This window comes from Chrysemys picta, chromosome 4 (assembly GCF_011386835.1).
Source record: "Chrysemys picta bellii isolate R12L10 chromosome 4, ASM1138683v2, whole genome shotgun sequence".
NCBI lineage: Eukaryota > Metazoa > Chordata > Testudines > Emydidae > Chrysemys > Chrysemys picta.
In genome coordinates, this window is record NC_088794.1 from 115,752,202 (window position 1) to 115,775,722 (window position 23,521).

The 23,521-nt window shown below is 45.3% G+C and overlaps 1 protein-coding gene across 28 annotated transcripts in view; it reads left to right on the forward strand.

Annotated features, from left to right (window-relative positions):
* The window catches only part of NRXN3 (neurexin 3), a 1,417,823-nt gene that overhangs the window by 44,199 nt on the left and 1,350,103 nt on the right, over positions 1-23,521 (forward strand). For all 28 annotated transcript variants that reach the window (XM_065593434.1, XM_065593444.1, XM_065593437.1 and 25 more), the window contains exon 2: positions 14,216-15,452. In XM_065593434.1, coding sequence (XP_065449506.1) covers positions 14,744-15,452 — 709 coding nt within the window. In that variant the 5' untranslated portion in view covers positions 14,216-14,743. The remainder of the gene's footprint in view (positions 1-14,215; positions 15,453-23,521) is intronic.

Below are 23,521 nucleotides of genomic sequence, written 5' to 3' on the forward strand. Positions count from 1 at the left end.
CAATAAGAAAAAATATTTTAATTCATTTTGAATTAAAAAGTCATTTCTATTTAATTTGATTCAGAATTCAGGGAAAACGTTGTGGTTTTTATTTGTTGATTTTTTATTTATTTATTTATTTATTTTTTGCTTTCTCACTCCTCTCTTTCGCTTGTCTATTTTTTTTTTTTAAAAAGTGGGTGGGGAGGGGAAGGGAGCGAAAATCAGGGAAAAGGACATTTAAAATAGGAAAAACAAAATCTTCTCAGGCTGAATTTTTTCTTTGAAGAAAAATCAGAAAATTCAGTGAAAAATTCTGAACTACATGAAAATGGTTTTGTTTTCTTCAAAACATTTTCACAGAAAATAATTGCCATTTTTCTAACAGTAAGCACATCTGTATTAGTCTTAAAGGTGCCACAGGACCCTCTGTTGCTTTTTACAGATTCAGACTAACACGGCTACTCCTCTGATACACATCTGTATTTGGCGTGCCAAAGCATTAAGGATATTATGTACCACCTACACCTGGACAGAACCTGTACCCAGATGTTCAATGGGTTACTGTTGCATCTGAAATTTTTACACTGAGAGGATATTTCTCTATGTAGCTGCAGTAAATCTAACACACTCTCTCTCTCTCTCGTCTCCCCGCCACCCCATTTAAAACATGCAAGTTTGGCTCCTGGTTTGAGCTGGCTGAGTTGGGATTTTGAATTCACAGCCCAGTCATTCAGAATGTCAATCGTCTTCCAGGGCACTGCACTGTGTCCCAGGGCTGAAAATGCTTTAAAAGATCATCTGACTTTTAAAGGGGCACCGCCAAGATAAAATCTGTCTCCGGTATTTCTAAATATATCCGAGCACCATTAATACATTAACACGTAACAAGTAATGTTTAAGTCAGGGGGAAATGTCTTCCTGTGTCGCATTACAACCCTCAATTATTAAGATTGAAATTTAAAAAATCCTACTGATTTTTTCACCAGTGGTGCTGTTTGTTTGTTTGTTTCATTGAGCTCATCTGGAAGCTGAAGCTGATCAGCTGGTTTTATTTTCTGAATCCATTGCCCTAGCACAAAGCTGTTGCATTTGGGTTTCCAACAGTGAGTCATAGAAGCTAGGGACAGAAGACTTACCGCTGTGGAGTTCCACGCACGTCATCTCCCGGCTATGTACAGTTATTCCCTATTACACATTTTACGAGTGGTTTTGTCCAGGTTTAGTGTTAAGTATATCAAGCCACAGGGTTTGCACCCCTTCCCCTGGGAGACTCCTCTACATTTTAACACCTTGCTGCCAGAATGGGTCTCTCAGGAACGATTACTTTTATTTAGACTCCCAACCCCTTTGTGGCACCTTAAACACTTCCTCTACTTCCTTGATATTCGTACCCTTCACATACTTGTTGACTTGCCATATCTCCCCTGCCAGGGGAAATTTAATTACCCCACTAGCAGCTGTTTTTATTGAAATAAAATAAATTAATGACAATCTTTCTCTGCATATTAGGGGTTTTAAAATCTCATACTTTACAAAACCTGAATTTTGCTCCTATATTTCTCAGCAGTGAGTCTCTAAGGGAAAGAGATGACTAAGTGGAAAGAAATTATAGGATGATAAAAAACGAGAGGCACAGAAATAGTTTGCAGTCCAATAAAATGCATCTGGGGTAAAAGTAAGCCCTGTTTCCTTAGCTGTTGGGGTCCTAGCTCTTAAGCTAAAATTTGTTTCATTCAACATACTGTCTTTTAAAAGAGACACTTTATACGTATCATATTTCTTCTTCCTTGTGCGGGTCCCCAGGGCTCATTAACATCCTTTTACCAAAGACATGCACTCAGTCCCTGCTTTATATGGCCATTGTTGGTCTAGAACAGCAGGTTGCTATGCCTATATAGCCAGCCACCAGGCAACCTAGATAGTTATCACGGCACACTTGCTGGGTCATAGGTCAGTGTGCAATGCTGTAAGCACAGGCCACGGTGGAAATGCCTCCTCACTTGTGTCATAGCATGGGCATTCTGATTGTGTAGCCACTGAAGATCCACAAAAAGGGAAGGGGGGAGTGAGCATTCAAAGTCTTTTTAAATGGAGGTGTGACATTCCCCAGGGTACAGCCTGGACTTTTGAGCAGCTGTGTCCCCTGAATTCTTCAAGCTACGGTGCCTTTTACACTGCTTCTCTGTTCACACACAGCCTCTATCATGTAAATTACTCCTAGCTGTACTAGAGGGGTGCGCTGGCCAGCCACCCACACATTATATTGCAGAGAGATACCAGCAAATTCTTAGTCCCAGACTTGTCCCCAGAAATGTGCGTCTTGTACTGCCCGGCTCTTTCCTTCTGGACAATACAAGCTCATAAAAGCTCATGTGCATATCATTGTATTCATAGAAAATGATATGCACAAACCCTGTTATTGCAAATGGAGGTTCCCAATCATTTCAGCCAAACACACTTGTTTAGATAAAACAATAAAACAAGTTATAAGCCATAAAAGTCAGAATTGGTTACAAAGAAATATAAGGTAAAACTGCAACTAGCATCTAATTTAACATGCTAAATGAATTCAAAGCAAAGGTTTGTCTCACCACATGCTTTTGCAGTCTTGCTGGCTGGAATCCTTTTTGGCCAGGACCCCACCCCCAATTCAGTCTTAAGTTCCTAATCCTTCAGGTGGTGTTGAGGCCATAAGCAGAGAGAAGTGGAGGAAGAGTACTTTTGGGGCATTTTCCTCCTCCGCTTATAGCCCCCTCTCTTGTGCAAAAGTCATCTCCAGCTGCTGTTGCACAAGAACCATCTCCAGCTGGGGTTCAGTAGACAGACAGTCTGAGTGGAGGGGAACTCCCACCTGTTTCTTTGTCAAGATGCAGATTTTTGCGCACACCCTTCTTCCTGCTAAAGAATGGCTGCTCAATTAGGTGATAGTCCTCTTGATTTTGTTGGCATCTGGCTGAGGTGTCAGTTTGCCTTGGTCTCTAAGGAACTGGTTTGTGCCTGCTTTTCTAAACTTGTAATATGTAATATAGGAGAATCTTATAACTTTACATAAAATGTTGCCACCCATATTTTACTAGGATAATAATCAGCGGTTTATGAGCTTTCAGGTGATACCTCACAAGCAGGAGCGCTGCCAGCTTTTTTGCCGCCCTAGGCGGCGGAAGGTCCTGCCCCAAAATACCGCCCCCCCCACAGAGGCGGCGGAAGGTCCCGCCGCGGAAATACCGCTGCGGTTGCCGCCCACCAAATCGCAGTGCCCTAGGCAACCGCCTAGGTCGCCTAATGGGTTGTGCCAGCCCTGCTCACAAGGCATATTTTGTACTAAATTTATTATAGTCTTGAAAAAATAGTGAACATAAGGATACAGATGTCACAGGAGGGAATGGGATGCAATTGTCAGTCCCAGCTAGGCTTGGATGCTCTGCGTGTAAGGTGTAAATACTATTCCCAACAAGCCAAACTTCTGTCCTCTCCTGTTTGGGGGCATCAGTAATTGGAGGGGCAGGAGGAAACCAGGTCTGCATGAGTATTACCTCGTCCACCTCTGTTCCACAGTTTAATTGGATGCCCTGAGATTCGTACCCAGTTAGTACTCAAATGTAGTGTGTGCTATTTAAGGTGCTTAGGAGCTAAACTGAAGGCTCCTGGGCCACAGCCGGCTTATCGCCATTTGCTAGGTTTGCACATTGTTGTTGTTTTTATGGGAAGCTTAGTACAAATATAGCATGAGATTATCAAGTTACGTTAAAAAATATGGAGAGATGGCTAGAAGTTACATAATGGAAAAAACCATTGCTGAGCTTCTGGTGTCAAATGACCCTTTATTTCCTTGGTAAGCAGACTCTACTTGCTTTCCTTTGAGCCAGTGGGGCCCAGACTGCATGGTGTGACCCCAAATGAGCAGCTGGCATTTTGGGAGATTGGGAGGGTGCTACCCAGCTCCTACTCTCCGTCTAAGCATATCCATTTAATCAGAAATCCCCATTGATTCTTTCTTGCTCCCCACTTGGGCCTAACCTATTGTGCCTCTTCCTGCTGTGCTTGGTTTGAAGCAGTACAAAGATCAACTGGTCTGAAAAGACCATCCCACAGGACTCGGGCAAACCCAGGAGCCCTTGGCCAAACAAGCTCTTCAGACAACAGGAGCTCAGTGTGGTCTATTGGTAAATCCTATGATTGGGAGTCAGGTAACTTAGTCTCATTGGCTTATTGGGTAAGTCAGTTATCTTTTGTGTGCCTCAGTTCCTCCATCTGTAAAATGGGGATAAAGGTGGTGCTCAGAGGCTGCTGTTGCTCAGAGAAGATGTAAAACCAAGGGCCTAACACTTGAGGTTATCGCATATTCCAGAATGTTTCTTGCCAGCATAGTGATATTAGCCCCCATGTCTGGGAAGAATTCCAGCCTGGGCAGTTATATTCTGCCCATCTAAATTCACCCATTCAGTTTCAGTTGGGTATGCTACTTGAAAAGTAATGACTTCTTTATTATAGTGAAAAGTGGGGTCGGGAACCTGAATAACACTGAGGTACATTGAGAATATATGATCCACCAGTTCAAAAGGAATACGGGATAATCATTTCCCTTCTTCTTCTATAGTGTTGCTGGTGCGCTTTTAAAGAACTACTATGCCCCGGCCAGTAGGGGCTGCATTTCAGTGCTGTGTAAAATGAAGAAAATCACTATACGTCTGATTATAAGCCAGCTTTTTCTGATGCCAGATCCACTCTTGCTGGAAAACAGGCCTATGCTGAAGGCTTGTAATCTTGGGAAAAATTTCCCAGAAGTAATCCCATTTGCAAGTTCGTAACAAAAGGCTCAAATTTAAATTTTCAGTAATTATAGTGTCCTCCCCCTTTTAAAAAAGACACTCCAAAATATTTGTAATTTTTTTTTCTGTAACATACATAGTACATATGGAATCTGAAGGGGGATGCTTCACCTATTGTGGGAAATGTGGCCATCTTAAACTCATGTCAATTAAATGCTTATAGCACACCTCGCTATGTAGATTCTCTTCTCCATAGTACAGTGCTTGGAGATCCCCTGGGATGAGCTGTGCTATAGAATGTAAGGCAGGAGTCTCAAACACGCATGCAGCCCATGGGGTTCTTTCATGCGGCCCGCTAAGCTCCCCACGCCCCTCCACCTGCCCCTCTGCCTACCTAGTGGTGCCGTGAGCCCCGCACCGCTCCCTGAAGCAGCTGGAACTATATCCCTGCAGCCCTGGGTGGGGGCGGGGGAGGGGGAGTAGAGGGCTCCGTGCTCTCGCTTCCAGGCACTGTCCCCCGCAGCTCCCATTGGCTGGGAATGGGGAACCATAGCCAATGGGAGCTTTGGGGGAGGTACCTGGAGGAGCAAGAGCAGCACATGGCGCCGTTCCCCCCCCCCCCCCCCCCCCAGGGCTGCAGGGAGAGGCTGTAGGGAAGTGAGGTGGGGACATGATAACAATACAATAAACCAGTGGCTCTCAACCTTTCCAGACTATTGTACCCCTTACAATAGTCTGATTTGTCTTTTGTACCCCCAAGTTTCACCTCATTTAAAAACTATTTGCTTACAAAATCAGACATAAAAATACAAAAGTGTCACCGCACACTATTACTGAAACTTTGCTTACTGTCTCATTTTTACCACATAATTATAAAATAAATCAATTGGAATATAAATATTGTACTTACGTTTAAGTGTATAGTACATAGAGCAGTATAAACAAGTCATTGTCTGTATGAAATTTTAGTTTGTACTGACTTTGCTAGTGCTTTTTATGTAGCCTGTTGTAAAACTAGGCAAGTATCTAGATGAGTTGATGTACCCCTTGGAAGACCTCTGCGTACTCCCTGTGGTACACATACCCTTGGTTGAAAACCACTGCAATAAATGATGATATTAAAGGGTTTTTCATCTGTGGATCTCTAAGCTTGTATCATTGTCCCCATTTTAAAGATGGCTAAACTGAGACATGGAGAGGGGAAGTGACATATCTAGGTTCACAGAGTTGAGTCACCAGCAGAGCTGAAAACAGGATACAGGGATCAGGATTCCCTCTTCCTTTCTGCTGGACTGTGCTGCCTCACCCCTTCCCTGAAGCAGCCAAGTAGGGTGACCATATTTCACAAAGGAAAAATGGAACACCATGTGAGGCTAGCCTGAGCCCCTGCCACTCCTACCCCTTTGCGGGGCTGCCCCAAGCCGCTTGCCAGAGCCCCCCCGCTCATCCGAGTCTTCCTCCCTGCCCAGGGCTGGCATTGCTGCTCGCTTGAGCCCTGTCTGCCCCCCATGCGAGGCTGGGGCTGGCATCACTGCTTGCTTGAGCCCTGTCTGCCCCCCATGCGAGGCTGGGGCTGGTATCACTGCTCGCTCGAGCCCTGCCTGCCCCCCACCTGAGCCTTGCCTCTTCCCCCTTGCATGTGGCTGGTATTGCTGCTCACACTCTCCCCCCCACCACACTTTCCTCTGCACCATGCCCCACTTTTTTGACAAAAGTGGGCATTTGTCCCATTTGCTAAAGTTGGCAAGAGCAAATGGGACAAATGCCCCTTTTACCAAAATGTCGGGACGGCCGGGAGAGGGCTTAAAAAAAGGACTGTCCTGGCCAAAACGGGACGTAGGTCACCCTAAGCCACGCTGTCTGGTTTTGCAGCATTCACAGTCCTTGTTGTCAGCAGCTTGCAGCTAAGGGAGCCTGGGTTCTCCTGCGTGGCAGCACAGAGCACTAACTGTTCAGCCACTGCCAAGCCCTCCTCCAAGCTAGTTCTTGTCAGGGGAGAGTTTGTGGTAATGGGAGTAATTAACACACTGGGAGTCATTTCTGTGTCCTAGAAGGGAACAGAAAGAGCCATCAGAGCAGCCCCAGGCATGATTGCTCTGCAGGGTTATTTTCTCTGTCTTTCTTCTTTCCTTTTGCCTGGGTTTTGATTTTTCTTCTTTGTGTTAAGAAAGCTGGAGAACAGAAATGGTCTGTAAATTGTATCCACGCTGAGCTAGAGCTAGGTAAGCTGGCTAAAGGTCACCCTCTTGGACTATACAGGTTATTTGGGAGGGGGAGGGGGAAGGAGAGATGCGTGGCTCCCCCCGACTCTTTTCCACCCCTCCATCCCCCATACAGATCTGAAGAGCTCTGGTTCTGAATTGAATCTATTTAATAGTCCCAGGAGGCAAGAGCCTTGAAGGGTGATTATCTTCATTATAAAATATTAACTCTTCCAGCAGCCAGATGGCTTCCCAGCCCGCTGGCTTTGAAGTCTGTGCTGTCATGGCCTTGTACTTGCAGTTGAACTGAGCATGTTGTCAGCTTGCTCAGACCCCATCTGAGGCCACAGGTGGCATTTTGACTCTGTGTCTGACATGAAATGAGTCTGTGTGTGCTCATGTCCCCTGTGCATAGTTACCCATTTCACATAGTGTGTAAACCTGTACGGATGAGGTAACATCTCCTCAAGTGAGATCCAGGGCTGGTTTGATAAGAAAGGGACACTCTGGCCCTATCCTTCCTTCTGTAGCAAGAAGAGGGGAACAGGGAGGCTGGTGCAGATGGGTCTTAACCTTCCTGATCACAAATTGCCTCCCCACTGCACCTGGAAACTGGCAAACTTTAATTGGTGGCTGAGGCTGACAGTGAGCGTGTGTGTGTGTAAATCCTGACCTGCTAGAGAGGAGGGGAACAAAAGAAGCCCAATCTTGTTTAACAGGGCACTTGTGAACTGAGGCTTTGGCCCTACCTGAATGGAGTGCTTATATATAACCTCATCTCTTAAGGAAACCACATGGTGATGCCATTATTGATAATGTAACGACTCCACGGCCACTATGTAGAGTCCAGGCAGCATATCCGGGATGGGGGAAACCAGCCAGAGCAAGGGAGTTTGCCATTCCTGAGGGGTTGGATTGCCCCGTGGCTTCTGTGTGGTAAGGTCAACGAGAGGGGCAGTGGGTTCTTCAGTCTCTCCCCTGAACTAGCTCTCAGCCCTCTCCAGCCCAGTAAGAGAGTGGTGTTTGGTTCAGAGATTATGGTTGAGACGCAGATTCTCCTGGAAGGAGGAAGAATAAAATGCACTTGAGCCACTTTCTCCTGTCATCTCTGTGCAAACATCTCACTCTGTGCCCTCACCAAGGAGGCTAGTGTGTGTGGTTTTTGGTTTTTTTCCCAGTGACAGCAGCAACTCAGTTTTCATGTCTGCATTTTTCATCTGAAGGTTTTTCTTTTTCTTTCTTTTTTTTCCTTTCCATTCTTTTAGGTAGAGCTCAGTTGGGTATAGATCCAGCCAGGAGGATTTGTGTTTAAGAGGAAGCTAGCTCTGTGAAGAGCCATGCAAAAGGCATGATCCAAACAGAGCCCAATACCCAGCATTGAATTAGACAAACGTAAAGAGGATAAACAAATACTATCAGCTTCTCCTACCTCTGCCCCGAGCAAACACCAGCTTTTAATATCAATTCTTGATTTTGAATTTCATAGAATTATATCAGACAGCATATACTACAAGGCTGTAATGATCCCACTTCTCTGTCCTGGGCTAACTTCAGAGACACAGATTGATACCACCCCAAATTAGGGCCGACTCCTGTTGAAATTTGTGACATAACTGTCTTTTGCTCTAGTGGGAGCAGGACTGGGTCCTTTGGGAGCTGAGAAGGAGGATGAACTATTGCACTTTCTCTTTGACTGGTAAAGATGGGGTGTTGGCTGAGGTCAGAAGTGACAGGAGTTTGTGAATCTCAGGCAGGTCACGCATGAATGATGTTGGCTCTGCATTACAGTGTATGGTATGATTAGCAGTTTCTGCTGAGGGAGATTTAGGCCTGGGCTAGCAATGGGTGCTGCAGATTAGGATTGAGATGCATTGGCCAAGCTGTGTGAGACACCCAGGACTGGAATAACAGGCTAGCTGCGTGTGGGAAGCTAGCACAGCTCCTGACTGCGTAGACCTGGCTCCATCCAGTGCTGCTCTTTCTTCTGCATGTGAAATTGCTGAAAATTATACTTAAATATCCATCCCTAAGCAATTAGCAGTCAAAGAAAGAGGTAGAGAAGGGGGACGGCAAAGACGGAGAGTAGCAAGCCAGTCTGTTAAAGCCTTTCTATGCAGTTTGGTAAATAACTTGCATGTCAGCTCTGTGCCCCAGCTTCTCTCTCTGTTTCCCGAGCAGTTGCGTTGTGAGACATTTGCAAAGATATTAACCCGGCATAAAAAGTGTGCCAGTCAGTAATTATGGAAATTAGTTGGCAATTAGATATTGTCACTCACGCTCATTCGCTCTCCGCATAGAACAGATAAGCGTTTGAGAGCCACTCCACAGCGAGGGCGGACCCCCCTCCCGGGGCTTTTAAGCAAATGGCTCTCACCTCTGGCATAAATAAGCTGCCCCTTAGTCTTGGCAAGATGGCTAGTGGCCAGGCAGCACTTGATGCTGACCCCTCCCCAAGAGCAGTGTTGTAGTATTCTCCCCTCTCCATCCCTGGGATTTCTGCAGCTCTTTCATTCCTGTGAGTGGGAAGTTTGAATAGCGCAAGTAGGTGTGTTTCCTGCAGCGGGTTTTCTGTGTGCGTAATGCTGAGCCGTCTGCTCAGAGTGCAGACTATATGCTTTGTCTCCTCCTTACTGTACTGAAGTCTGAAGCAGAGGGAGCACAGGTAGGTGTCAGGGTGAGGTGGGGATGATCTGCTGGACAGCGGATCCTTTCAGAGCAGCAATTCTCAAACTGTGCCCTGTGGAGCGCTTGCTAGTGGGCTGTGAAGAGCTGGCCAGCCGCGTGGGGCTGGCTCTCCACCTCATTTCCTGCTGCTGAATTGCATTAAAATAAGCTCCCAATACTCGAAAAACCTTTGAAATGTTACTTTGCCATGTGAGCAACTGCTGGAATTGGTACAGGGCTGCTATGTGATTGTGCCTGGGAGGGGAGGTATCCAATACACAACCTCTCTCTCACACTGGGATTCATGCTGGGAAAAAGTTTGAGGTCCCTGGAGAAGACACATTTTAAAAAAATACTACAGTATTCTAAAGGAAGTGCAGTATCATTCTAATGGAGCTGTATTGTGTGAGGCTGTTGCTAGAGTTCTCTTTTACAAGGGGTTGTCTGATGACCAGCTGGCCTAGGGGTCAGGCAAGGCACAGAGGGGACCCCAGCCAAGTTGTATGTGGCAGGCCGCAATCCCTCTTGAATGCTCATATTGCTCCCCTTCGAGTTCTGCCACAGCAGAGGAACAGGGTGCGAGGTAGGGGGACCCAGATCCACCCACCCCACTGGGTCCCAACCCAGGGCCATAGAAAGTTTGTCAAAGTGTCTGGACTAGTAATTGAGCCATCCCCAAGTTACACTTTTCCCTGGGTCTCTTCCTATCAAACCAGAGCTCTGCTGTTTGGGGCGTGGTCACTGTTTCAGAAGACTTCACTTGGTCTGTTAACATCCTGTTCAAAGCAGCCTCTTGTAGGGCTCTCAGCTTCCCAGAGATGTGGGCAATCCGGATTCCCTGCTGCTAGAACATCTTTAAAGCTGTTGCCCCACTCCTGTCACAGCTCCCAGCACCAGCCTTGCTTCTTGGCACAGCCTGCAGCTCCTTCCCCACTTTTGCTGCTCTACCAGTGTCCTTTTAAACTATTCCTCTACTGGGAGCATGCCCTGCACATGTTGAGGGGTGGGACCTCCCTCACTCTGTATTACCTTATTATTGCCCTCGTTCCGTGTGGGGACTGCAGACACCATCACACATGTTAAGAGTGGAGTTTCATGCCATCAGTGTGTGTTAGGCATAAGTCTAAGTGTCAGTCTTTTAATCTCTAAAGGCTTGAATTCAAATCCTTCCTAATGCCAAAAAGGGACAGTAATTCTGGGTTTCCTCCCAACCCCTATTGCTCTATAGTGAGAGTGGTTTACATTGGCAGAGCTGCATCGGGTCCAGGACTGGAATACCAGGGGATGCTGCAGGTCAGGATTAAGGGGCATTGGCAGAGTTCTAGGGGCAATCTTGCACAGCCCCAGCCTGCCCTATGTCTGGATGTAGACAGTCTTCCCAAAACCAGAGTTAGAACGCATAAATATTAAGAAATAACACCTGTAATTTGTCATGGCCTGACGCAATCTTCTCTCCTTCCTCTGCCTAAATAAAGATGACCTTATCTTCGCTAGAAAATAGATTGAGGGGAATTGGTGATGGGAAAGTACATGGATTCCTCGCCTTGGTCAGCAGTCTGAACCCAGTGCAGCTACCTCTGACTAGTTTCCATTTTGTTGATTGTCTGGTGTCCTGTGGGAAACAAGTTGCTGGGTCTCAGCCCATTCCTTAATGGACAGGTGCTAACATTACACAAGTCACCACCACTGTTCATGATCCCCATTGTTACAGGGGAGGGGCCAAATATCAAATGGGCATGAGGACTGAATTTCCCCAAGAGGGGGTTCCTGCAGTTTAGGATTGAGAGAGATTAGTAGGATGGATGTGAGAGGAGCTTGCTTTACTGTGGGCTGTACTGTGCCTGTTCTGTGGATACTTACCCGCTGTCGGCCTCAAGGGCCGTTGCTTCAGCACCTCTCACTAGCTCTGAGGGAGTTAATTTTTAGTCAGAAAGAGAGAGGGGTGCTTCTTCTCCTACTTTGCCCAAGAGAATTTAAAGCTACTGAGGGAGATGTTCCACCGTGGGGTCTCTGTGGGGCTGGCTGCAATGCTGAGCTTGCCTACCTCTCCCTCTCATGTTTGTTTAAAGACTGTTTAAATCTTAACAGGGAAAAGAATTCTACTGTGGCAGTGGTAAAAGTTCTAGGGAACCTTTAGCTGCTGGGAACACTTTGCTGGCTAATTTACACACGTTATTATAGTCTTAATCCTGTCTCATCAATAATTCCAGGCCTGGGTCATCTCTTTCTCCGTCCCCCCCACCCCGGCCCAATAAATCATGGAGTATTTTATTGCAGCCACTGGGGAGCATGGAGTAGAAGGATAAACAGATGCAAGCCAGGTATCTCTGCCTGCAGTTGCTTTGCAAGGCCCACGAATAAATGACTGAACCAATGTTTCGGTTATCGGGAGGAGAAACAATTTGAACATTTGGGTCCTTTTTTCTTTACACCTCTTTTAATGCCTCCTGATTTCTCTCCTCCCTCAGCCTGAGCCAAGCTGTTAACAATTAAAAGGAATTATCTTCCCTCTGGTTTTGACTTGATTGTATTTGCGTTTATAGCAGTTAAGCTAACGAGCTTCAGTCAGGCAGCTGCAGGGAATGGGACTGACTTACATGGGACATTGAAAACTCACATTTCTCTGTTGCTTACAGGTTCTCTTGTAATTGATTCGTTTTGTGTTTCAAGTGACCTGTTTTCAGTGCTGGTTAAAGGTGCCAGATTGACAGCCTTGGAAAGGCCTCATGCCAGTCCCCTGAGCCATCCAGTCTAGCTTTGTACTTTTGCTGAACTTGACATGATAGTCTTTCCCTAGAGGCTCATGCCCAGCCCGTGTCTATGAACAAGTCTCTGCTCTTACAGTAGCCTTTGTTTTAGCCAGTATTTTCAAACACAGAACGCACCCGAGGTTCAAATTCCCTTTAATCTGAAATAACCTTCCTACTCCAGACCCAGTCACCCACCTTCCCCCAGTAAGAATTGAATTCAACACTGGTATAAATGGATGGAACTCTGTCTGGCTAAAGACAATCGGTGTTGCTCCCACTTCATCCTAGGAGTGAATTTGGCTCTTAGTGAGTAGCAAGCTCTTTGTAGAACCTTCAAGATTGAGACCATTATTTCTATATTTAAATATTTGGGAGTGCTTCGATGCGACAGTGATGGGGCATATAAGTGCCTAGACAGACCAGCATGGTGCACTTTCTACCATGTCAGCCAGAAACAAAGGTTCCTGGTATAGCTGCTGGGCCTAGTTTTTAAGGGTCCTGGTTTGAGTCTCTGCACTGGTAACATGCAGGACATATGCAGCAAGTTCTAATGCTGAATGGAAAACCGATAACTGGATGTCTGTTCTGTCCAGCCTCCTCAACGCTGTTCTATCTGTCATGACAGGAGGCAGAGGAACAGAAAATCTGTGCAAAATGCCTTCCCTTGGCTTGTGCTGGACCTTTCTGTTCTAAGGAATTCTAGTTTTTGCACTAAGCATGTTTTGTTTAATTACTAGAGAGGCTGTAAAGCTATTCCAGTCTATAAACTTGTTGGGACAGACCCATCCATTGTCAGTGGAGTTAATGAATTTGACCTGCTTTGGGAACAGAGATTGCAGATACAAGTTCTGTTTTGAGTTACCACTTCCCTAGCTCCTCCCCTCCCAAAAAATCCCAGTGTAGTTCCAGCAATGCACCCTGCAAGAGCTGGGGAGCATGTCAGAGCTCAGTAAAAACCCTCTGACTTGCAATCTCCTCAATTTAGAATTATCAAGGGATTGTGGATGAGCACAGTAGTGTGATATGTTTCTGTGTGTACCAGACTAATAATTAATGCCTAATTCTGCCCTCTTTACACCTGGGCAACATTCCTATATGTTACATTTTTATTTGTGGGGCTAGATTCTGCTCTTAATTATACTGTTGAACATCTAGAACAACTCCACTGGGTGATAGGAGTTGCTCCAATTTTACACCAGTATAACTGAGAGCAGAATCTGACTCACAGAACCTTTGATCTCCTTGATTTGAAGGGAGGGAAGAACTTGGCCCTTTGGAAAGTTGTTAGGGTCTGCTGGTCAGTGAAGATGAAATAAACTGCCCTCTGCCAGTGTGTTAGAACTTGTAGAGGAGCCAAACTTGCTTAAAAGTTGCATGCTGTTGAAGGGGAATTTTGTGGTATTCCTGGAAACAGCATTAGTGAGTGGCCTAGTGTAGGGGTTTACCTAGTATACCTTATGTATACTATTATTACTGAGGGATGGCTTTAAACTTCTTGGAGGCAGTGTTTCTCAAGGCTAGTGGCAGGTTTTTCATTGTTCATCAGAACTTCTTAGAATTATTTATTTGCTATGATAGGGCCTGATCATGACTTGAGCATCTGCATTTCTCACTCAGGCCCTGAGAGGTTTGATGGTGTAAATAGCCCTACTACTTTGGGAGGTGAGGGGATAACTGCAGGTAGGGACATACATGAAATCCTGCCCTCTAAATAAGGAAATATTGCTCCAGGAAATGCATACAAATCTCAGGTTACCAACTACACTTGAGTTCTGGTGATCTGTGGGACTGACCCCGTCTCTCTCTCTCTCTCTCTCTCTCTCTCCCCCCCACCCCTTTGTCCTTACAGGTCCTGCAAGCTCTTTCAGTGCCAAGCGGGGAGTTATGGGTTGGATCACCATCAATGCACCCTGAAGACTGACTTTGGTTTTGCTCTCCCAATGATTATATCCTTTCTGAGTTCACCACCACCTCACTGCCATCACTGTCACAGTTGTCATCGCTTCTAGGAATCTGGAATTTGAGAGTTGGCCTTTACCTCTGCACTCGCTTTCTCTTCTCACAACAACTGTCACTTTTGTGTTTTCCACCAAAACGAGACCACCTTGGGTTTTCTGCCCTTCAAGAAAGTGGCTCACCTGGAGAATTCTCGCCACGCACCCCCTCCTTCTGGGATAAAGGCCTCTGGATCGTAACGGATAGCTGAGATCTTTCCTTGGAGAGGTGAATTCTCCTGGCTGATCACGTGTGCGTGCTCCCTCTGTGCTTTTCTTCTCCTCCTGTGGAATTTATCAGTTACAGTGATTTTTCCTGGGGTCCTTCTCACCAGTGCTGTGGCTTTTATATTTCTCCTAGGGAAGAGCAGGTTTTTGCAACAATGGGCTTCACTCTCCACTCTGTCTGCTTCACCCTGAAGGTGAGCTTACTGCTGGGCTCTTTACTGGGCCTCTGCCTGGGCCTGGAGTTCATGGGCCTCCCCAACCAGTGGGCCCGCTACCTCCGCTGGGATGCCAGCACCAGGAGCGACCTGAGCTTTCAGTTCAAGACCAACGTCTCGGCTGGGCTGCTCCTCTACTTTGATGATGGTGGTGTCTGCGACTTCCTCTGCTTGTCCTTGGTTGATGGGCGCATCCAGCTCCGGTTCAGTGTGGACTGTGCTGAGACCACGGTTGTCACAGAAAAGCAGGTCAATGACAGCAATTGGCACTTCCTCATGGTCAGCCGCGACCGCCTCCGGACAGTGCTGGTGCTGGATGGTGAAGCCAAGCCTGGTGAAGTGCGTCCACAGCGCCAGAACATGAACATAGTCAGTGACCTCTTTGTTGGTGGCGTTCCGTCAGACATCCGCCCTACTGCCTTGACCCTTGATGGCATCCTGAGTGAGCCTCCATTTCAGGGATTTATCCTGGACCTGAAATATGGCAACTCGGAACCGCAGCTGCTGGGCAACCAGGGAGTCCATCTGGACATGGAGGGGCTGTGTGTAGAGAACCCTTGCGAGAATGGCGGCACTTGTTTCCTTCTGGATGGTGAGCCACATTGTGACTGCTCTGCCACTGGATATGTTGGCAAATTCTGCTCGGAAGGTAAGAGATCACTTGCCTGATGGGTTAATTTTTCATTTAGCATGGCTGCAAAAAGCCTGGTGCCTCTATTAGTGGATCTCAAATGAGATAGAGTCCCCCTCCAAATCACAAGCACCTCCTCACCCATAGCAAATAGCAAAGGGGGCGGTTACATATGATGGCAGAGAGGGAATTTTGCAGATATGACACAGCATTGGGAGTGTGGGGAGAATCCTCACCACTAACTTGTTAATGAGGCTGGAGAAGGTAAGCCAATGAGTTCATGAGCACTAAGGGTTTGTAGGAGAGATGGGTCAAACCCCAAATGTTTGTTTGAATTCCCCCTCCCATTCCCATAAATCGAGGAGGGGCAGGTAAAATGGGGAGCAAACATGAATCACCGTGGTTATGGGCTTTGTGGAATCCATACTTGACCGACAAGACTTAACAAAAATAAGGCCATCTTTGGGGTAGCTTGATAGTAGTCTGGAGAAGGCCCCTGCTCTGCCGGTGTTGCTCACACAGTAATGGCTGAGATTGTCACTTTGGTTGCTCCCAGAACCCCTGCTCAGATCATTTTGGGGCCTGTGTGAAAGGTTTGACTGGGTTGCCTAAGCAATAAAAATGATGATTGAGTGTAACTACTAGTTTTGATTTTTTTTCAAAATAAAACTACTGACAAACAACTAAAATTTACCACAGGATAAATACCAGGACTTGTTTCTGGGTCTTCTCTTAAATGCTGTGGTAATTGGCTCTCACCAGTGGGCCCCACTGTTTTAGGTGTCCATCAGGCAAGAGACTTGGATAAAGCTCCTTAGGTTGACAGTGAGAAATCCAAAACCTTGCTGCAATATCTTTGTGAAATAGCTTTATCCCAAGATGGAGACTTGGGATGTCTTGGTTGTAAGCTGGCCAGAAATTCCCATAGATTTTAGAGTTCAAAAAACACCCTGCTTTCCTTTCACCAACCTCAAGAAGTTTCACCTAGATCCTGGGGTCCAGATCATCCTACGGGAGGGAATGTAGAAGTGTAGTTGGGGACATACACCAGACCAAGCATGTGATCCTGAGAGGTGCTAAATATCCCAAACTTCCCCTGACTTTTCTGCTGTGATTTGAGTGCTTGACACCACTCAGGATTGGCCTGTGAATGAGAGAGAATAATTTGCTGAGCTTGGGCCTTAGAAGTTCTGAGGCTGCTGGGGTCGTGCAGTGTGATTAAGCAGTCATGTAGTATTAGTGCTGAGTATATGGGCCTGCTCCTTGTATCCTTTGTAGACCCCCAAATCCTGCTGAAGTAAATGGAAGGTTTGTAGGATAGAGGATTGCAGGATCCACACTTGCATTTGGACTCTGAAACCTAGAGAAATAAACCACTTCCTACTTCCTGAGCTAATGGATCTAGGCTCCACAGGGAACTACTTTAGATATCAACAGTCTGTGGCTTTCAGCATGTCTTGAAAAATGCTGTAAGCAAGCAGGGCTTCTGCCTACCTATGGGGCAGCGCTGACAGCTCTGGACAAGGCTTGAGTGATGCAATTTCCATATTTCCTTGTGGTGAGGTATGGGAAATACATCTTCTAATGGGCAAGGGATGTGTGTAGCACAGACATCAGTGAATGCAGACAGTGCTATTGTTGTGTGTGAAATCACACGTCACACTGCCATTTGTTTCCTGTAGTGATGTATCATTTTCCTCCCAATGTCCTACTTAATGATGGAGGGGGGGGGGGGGGGGGGAGGGAAAGAAATTTTGCCTGAGGGTGCTATTTTATGTATTTTTAACCCATAGTTAACCATGGTCTGATCCCTCAGGTATGATGCACTGTTCAGGGAACTTTCACCTCAGCTCTAACCTCAGAAATATCCTTAACAATTTCTTTAGCTGGTCTCATTTCCCCTGTTTGCTATTATGTCTTGTGCATTTAATTTGTTTTAATTATTTTTATAAACAGTGTTGTTTTCTCCTTCCCTGTCCGCCTTCTCCCTCCACTTGACCCTGCAGCAAAGCCCTGATCCTGCAAGTGTGACTTCTAAGCCCATTATCATTCGGTGTCACTAGGGTGACCAGACAGCAAGTGTGAAAAATCGGGACAGGGGGTGGGGGGTAATAGGAGCCTATATAAGAAAAAGACCCCAAAATTGGGACTGTCCCTAGAAAATCAGGACATCTGGTCACCCTAGGTGTCACCCAGTCAGCGTTATGGCATCACTGCAGGTTCTGGGAAAGAGGAGAAAGGGAGATGCAAAGCTCTAGTAAGGTGAAACAAGCAAACAAAGAATTGCCAAGAAAAGGGAACAGGGAAACTAGTGAAATGTACAAAGATTTTCCTTTGACTTGGAAAATCTTTTCCTATTACAAAAAGTTCTTTTTATACCCTGAATCTGGTAAAACTTCCATTGACATCAGTGGGATAAGGACTGCAGGATTGGGCCCAGAATTTCCTATCTGCTTAATCCACTGTTGACCCACCTAGTTTTTTTGATTTGTTTGTTCATTATTGTTTCCCTCTCCCACCCCAAGAAAGTGAACTTTTTGTCGCTGGAGCTAATGTTTTCTCATTAGTTTATTTCCTTATCCTGCCCTGGGATATTTGCACAAGTGTTATTGAACATGAATAATTTATTCCTGATCTCTCTTTATTTTTAAAGGAGACACACTCCCTTTTGACTGGACACCAGCAGCGGTGGATCCTTAACCTGCTTACACAATTTGTCAACCCTTTAATTTGCATGCCTGTGTTTTCACTTGGTCGCCGATGCAGTTAGCTCATTCATTGGGAGTTGATAGGATCCAATCAATAACTTCTGTTTTAATAGCTAAATGCAATATGTACCTTTTTAATAACGAGTTCTCTTGACAGGTTTCAGGCCATTACGCGACTATTGATTGATACCTGTGTCTGCAGATGGTAAAACCACAACAAACTCATTTATCATATGGCCAGAGAAATAAATAAATAAAAATAGTCAGCGGAACCTACTGCTAGTGAACTGTGATGGAGTGAAGCTCCATTTACAGTATCGCAAATTTTCAGTGCAAAGCACAGTTCCAGTTATAGTGAACCTCAGCACAGAGTGTAACATTCTGTGACATGATGGAACTATAAATCCTGTGAAAACACAGGCCTTGATGTTCAGAAAGCCATGTGGGCATTTGGTGCTGAATGTGTGTGCTCAATTACCAGCATGACACACATTGTGGCAATTGCATGTGCAAATGACCAGTGGAGTACCCTACTGGTCACTGGCGTGTGCAGTTTTCATGACTGGGTGTGAAGATGTGTGCATACTTAAGAAAATCTGAGCATTCAAAATAAAATAAATAACACTTTTCAATACAACTGATTCATTGAACCTGGCAACCCTGTGTGAATGTTTTGAATAGCAATTAATATGTAACTTGCTGGGTGCTGGTGGCATGGAATACTGAAGCTGAAGTCAGAGTGACTTGTCTCCCCACCACTCCTCCAATTAGCCCCTTAATTCTTGCTGGGATTAGCTTGGTGCCAATAGGCTGAAGCTCTTGTACTATTTGAATAGCACAGAAATTACTTCTCCATAGACATTTTCTTTTGTTTTCTAAACAAAAAACAACCAAAAGATTGGTGTATCTGCCTGAATAGCCACACTTGCACACTCATATTGGTGCTCTTGCATGCTCATGATCACATTCTCTTGCATTCACTGGTATAAATCCTCTCATTTTGCCAAGCTCATCTGTGGAGGACAGACTTGCTGATATGCATTAGCATCAGCTCAGCATCAAGTGTGTAAGAAGGAGGTCAGATACAGATCCTAGATACAGTGTAGACCTCACCCATGTTCCGGGGCTTCCTTTGGGCTCTGTGGGTGGAGGTGAACCAAAAGCATGCTTAAAAACTGTATTGACTCCCCTAATGGCTGCAGAGCCCTGAAGTGGATGCCTTCAGCAGCTTCACAAAGCAATACACCAAAGCCCTTGTGCTGCCAGCAGGGGCTGTTTCTAAACGAAGCCTGAATAGGGGCCTGATTGCGCCTCTTCCCTTGATTACAGAGCAAGATTTCCTGGGGATGCTGCCTGCTGAATGACAGAGGAGCCTGTCGCTCTGTAATTATCACTCTTTTAACTGCAGAGGGAACAGCTTTCTCTATAGCCTCTTGGTTTCATTTAAAGAGACAAGGTACCACGGGGTTTATCTTCCACCTGCCTTTTTAGAGCAGCACAACCTTCCTATTCTGGGTAGATCTAATGGGAACTGCCTGGACCTCTCCTGCAGACACATGATGCCCCTCTAGCTGCCCCAAAGTTTGTGACACTGAGGGCTGGGTTGGTACTTTGCCAGAAGCCTGATGGCTGCACTTAATTTGCATATACATTTACATACATTTTGTAATCAAAAACAAATGAACACGACCATAATATTTGCACTTACTTGCATCTTCCTTGATAGATGAATACAAATTGCTTGTTGTGTGAATTCACCAGCCGCAAACAGCTGCCTAGGCTCTATGTGGCCCTTGCCCTGCAGTTACAGGGAGAGGGCAGGCAGCTCTGGGCTACACTTTGAGCAGCCCATATCTACACCCTCTAGTGCAACACTAAGCATAAAACAGATGGTGACCGATGGCTGTAGAATAAATGTGGGGAGAGGAGTGCTATGTGCCTTTGTATGGCGCCTCTGATAGTCGGTGTGCAACCTGTGCCCTTTGGGCTGGAGGTCAGGAGGCTTGGGATGAACACTGCCTTTGCTTTGGTTTCTGATACATTCTTCTTTCTGCTGCTCACTTCCCCCTTTCATTCTCTCTCAAGCTCGTCTTGGATTCAATTCCTTTGGCACATTATAAAATAATAATTTTCTAATCATGTTATTTTTATGTGGTTCCAGATGGGCATCAGAGAAATAAGATCTGTTAAGATCTATTAATTGAATGTTTGTAAAGTGCTGTGATGCGCCAAAGTGCAGCGTAAGCACTGTTTATTATTGCTAATAGTAAATATTAGAGATGAGCTGGAGCCACGGAGGTTCAGTTTGGATCCAACATGTCCCTAAATTCCATCTCTGATTTGTTATGAAATAGTATCCAGTCTCCTTAAAAATGGAAAGGGGCCCCAACTCCCTTACACTGGGCCCTCAATGTGGGACCCGAGGGCTATATTCAGCCCGCAGAACTGATCAGAGGAGGATGGGCAGCCAGGAAATCCGCTTTCCTACTAAAATGCAGGCAGGGTAGGGGAGCCACTTAGTGGATTTCAGGGAGGAGGTTGGGATTTTTGTTTTTGTTTTTAGAACGTTGCCCTAAAGTCACTGCCTAGTACCACCTTGTGCCGGGTACATATTCATAAATGATCTGGAAAAGGGGATGAATGGTGAGGTGGCAAAATTTGCAGATACAAAATTATTTAAGGTAGTTAACTCTAAAGGAGACTGTGAAGAGTTACAAAAGGAATATCATTAAACTGTTTCCTATCTTTTTGGGCAACAAAATAACAGATGAAATCCAGTGTTGATAAATGCAAAGTAATGCATTTCTTGGAAAACATAATCCCAACTACTCATACAAAATGATGGGGTCTAAATTAGCTGTACCTACTCAAGAAGTGGATCGTGGCTATTTCTCTGAAAACATCTGCTTGAGGTCAAAAAAGCTAACAATTATAGGAACCATTAGGTAAGGGATAGATAATATTACAGAAAATGTAATAATGCCATTATAAAATTATGGTATGCCCACCCCTTGAATACTGCTTGCAGTTTTGGGTCACCCCATCTCAAAAATTAGAAAAGCTATAATTGAATTGGAAAAGTAACAGAGAAGGTCAACAAAAATGAATAAGGGTATGGAACAGTTTCCATATGAGGAGAAATTAAAAAGACTGGGACTGTTCAGCTTAGAAAAGAGATGACTGAGGGGCAATATGACAGAGGTCTATAAAATCATGAATGGTGTGGAGAAAGTGAGTAAGGAAGTATTATTTACCCCTTCATGTAACACATAAACCAGGGGGTCACCTAATGGAATTAATAGGCTGGAAAACAAACAAAAGGAAGTACTTCTTCGCACAATGCACAGTCAACCTGTGGAACTTGTTGCCAGGGGATGTTGTGAAGGCCAAAAGTATAACTGGGTTCAAAACAGAATTAGATAAGTTCCTGGAGGATAGGTCCATCAATGGCTATTAGCCAAGATGGTCAGTGTTGCAACCCCATGCTCCAGGTGTCCCTAAATCTCTGACTCCAGAATCTGGGACTGGATGACCGGAAAGATCACTCAATAATTTCCATGTTCTGTTCATTCCCTCCGAAGCATCTGGCACTGGCCACTGTTGGAAGCCAGGATACTGGGCTAGATGGACCATGGGTCTGACCCAGAATTGCCATTCTTATGGTTTCCTGCTCTGTCACAGACTTTGTGTGTGACTTGGGCAAGTCACTGATAGACTAACACAGGGGAAGTAATGCAAGGTTGGATCACTTGAGTTAATTCTGTAGTATGCATTTCTCTGTGTCTCAGCGCTGCATCTGTAAACACCTCATAAGATGTTGTGAGGTGCTTAACCCAAGATAGGGAGTGATGATGCCTGAGAAAGAAAGAACCCAGTTTGGCTCTCAGATCCCAGGCTGAGCTTGCAGTTATAAAGGAACGTATCTTGTTAACTGATCACATGTGAGCTCAGTTCTTCATCCCCTCCCCTTAGTCCACATACCGTCTTTCAAAGTTTCTCACAGGGAACCAGCAGCTCTATAAGCGGGACTCTTTCACGATTTAAGCCTCTCCCCCACTTTCCCCCCCCAAAAGCTCCTTTGTAACTAACACCTGAGATTATTAAAATGCTTTCAATTCCTTAGTAATGCCCAGTTTCCCGTTCCTTGTTGATGCTGTTTTTTTACTTTCTGCCTTTCACTTAGGTTGGAACTGTGATTTTTAGCTTGGTCACCTTCAATCTGCAGACCTGACTCACTGTTGCTCTGCACCTTGCCCTGTCAGAGAAAGCAAAGTGGGTGTAAAAATGTTACTGGATCAGAAAGAGTCTGAAATCCCTTTGTCCTAGTAAAAAGAACAGGACAGGTTTTGTTAGTCTCTAAGGTGCCACAAGTACTCCTGTTCTTTTTGCGGATACAGACTAACACGGCTGCTACTCTGGAACTTTGTCCTAGTGTGAATGACTGTGCAAGATGCAGGGCTATGGAGATTAAAGCTGCCTAGTTAGTTTCACATGCAGTAGCCCAAGGCTGTTTGATGTTTTACATTCCCAAAACACTGCAAGGGAAAGTAAAAATTTACTTGTAATGGTTCTTTTTCTGGTAGTTCCTATGCAATTCTCCCTTCCCCTTTTGCTTCTAATCTTTGAATTTTGTGCCTTTAACTACTTCTTAATATATAATATTTATGGTTACTTGTCCACAGTGTGCTTCCTGCTGTGCAAAGAGCAGAGAAGTACCTTGCCCTCAAGGATCTTACAATCTAAGAGCCTGATCCTCTGCTCTTTACTTATGGGAGTAGCTCACTGATGCCATTTGAGTGAATAAAGTGAGTAGGGTTTGGCCCTAGGCACTTGACAACGGTCCTTTTTAAAGAATGGAGGAAGTGGTTCATCTGTGTATGTAGAAATTTGAACTGTGGGTTAAAAGCTGGCTTCAATATCTAGTGCTGTTGGCAGACCCCTGAGCTTCCTTGGCTGCTGCATTTATTCAAAAGCTTCTTTAGTCTCTCGGGTGGATTTTTATTTCTTCTGAGTTTGCCTCTGTACTTGAGAAAAATGACACTCTGTACATTTTACAGGCCTCTGGAGGTTCTCCACAGACCTACACCTGCCTCTCTCCCACCCCTTTCACCTTCTCAGCTTTGCTGTCGTGTCCAAGGTTCCTCTTGGTGCCTTTTTCATCAGGTATTTTGAAAGGAAACTTGGTTTTTTTGGGGATCCCAGGTTGAAGGTTATGGCTTGCTCAGAGTCCATGGCAGAGATAGCAAATAGAGAGAGAGGCTGGTGTCAGCACTCTGTGAATTTCATAGCTCAGTGGTATTTACAGCAACATTCAATAAGCTCCTTTCTGGATGTTTTTGAAAATGTATGGTGTCTATTCCCTGCGGAATCTAAAAAAAT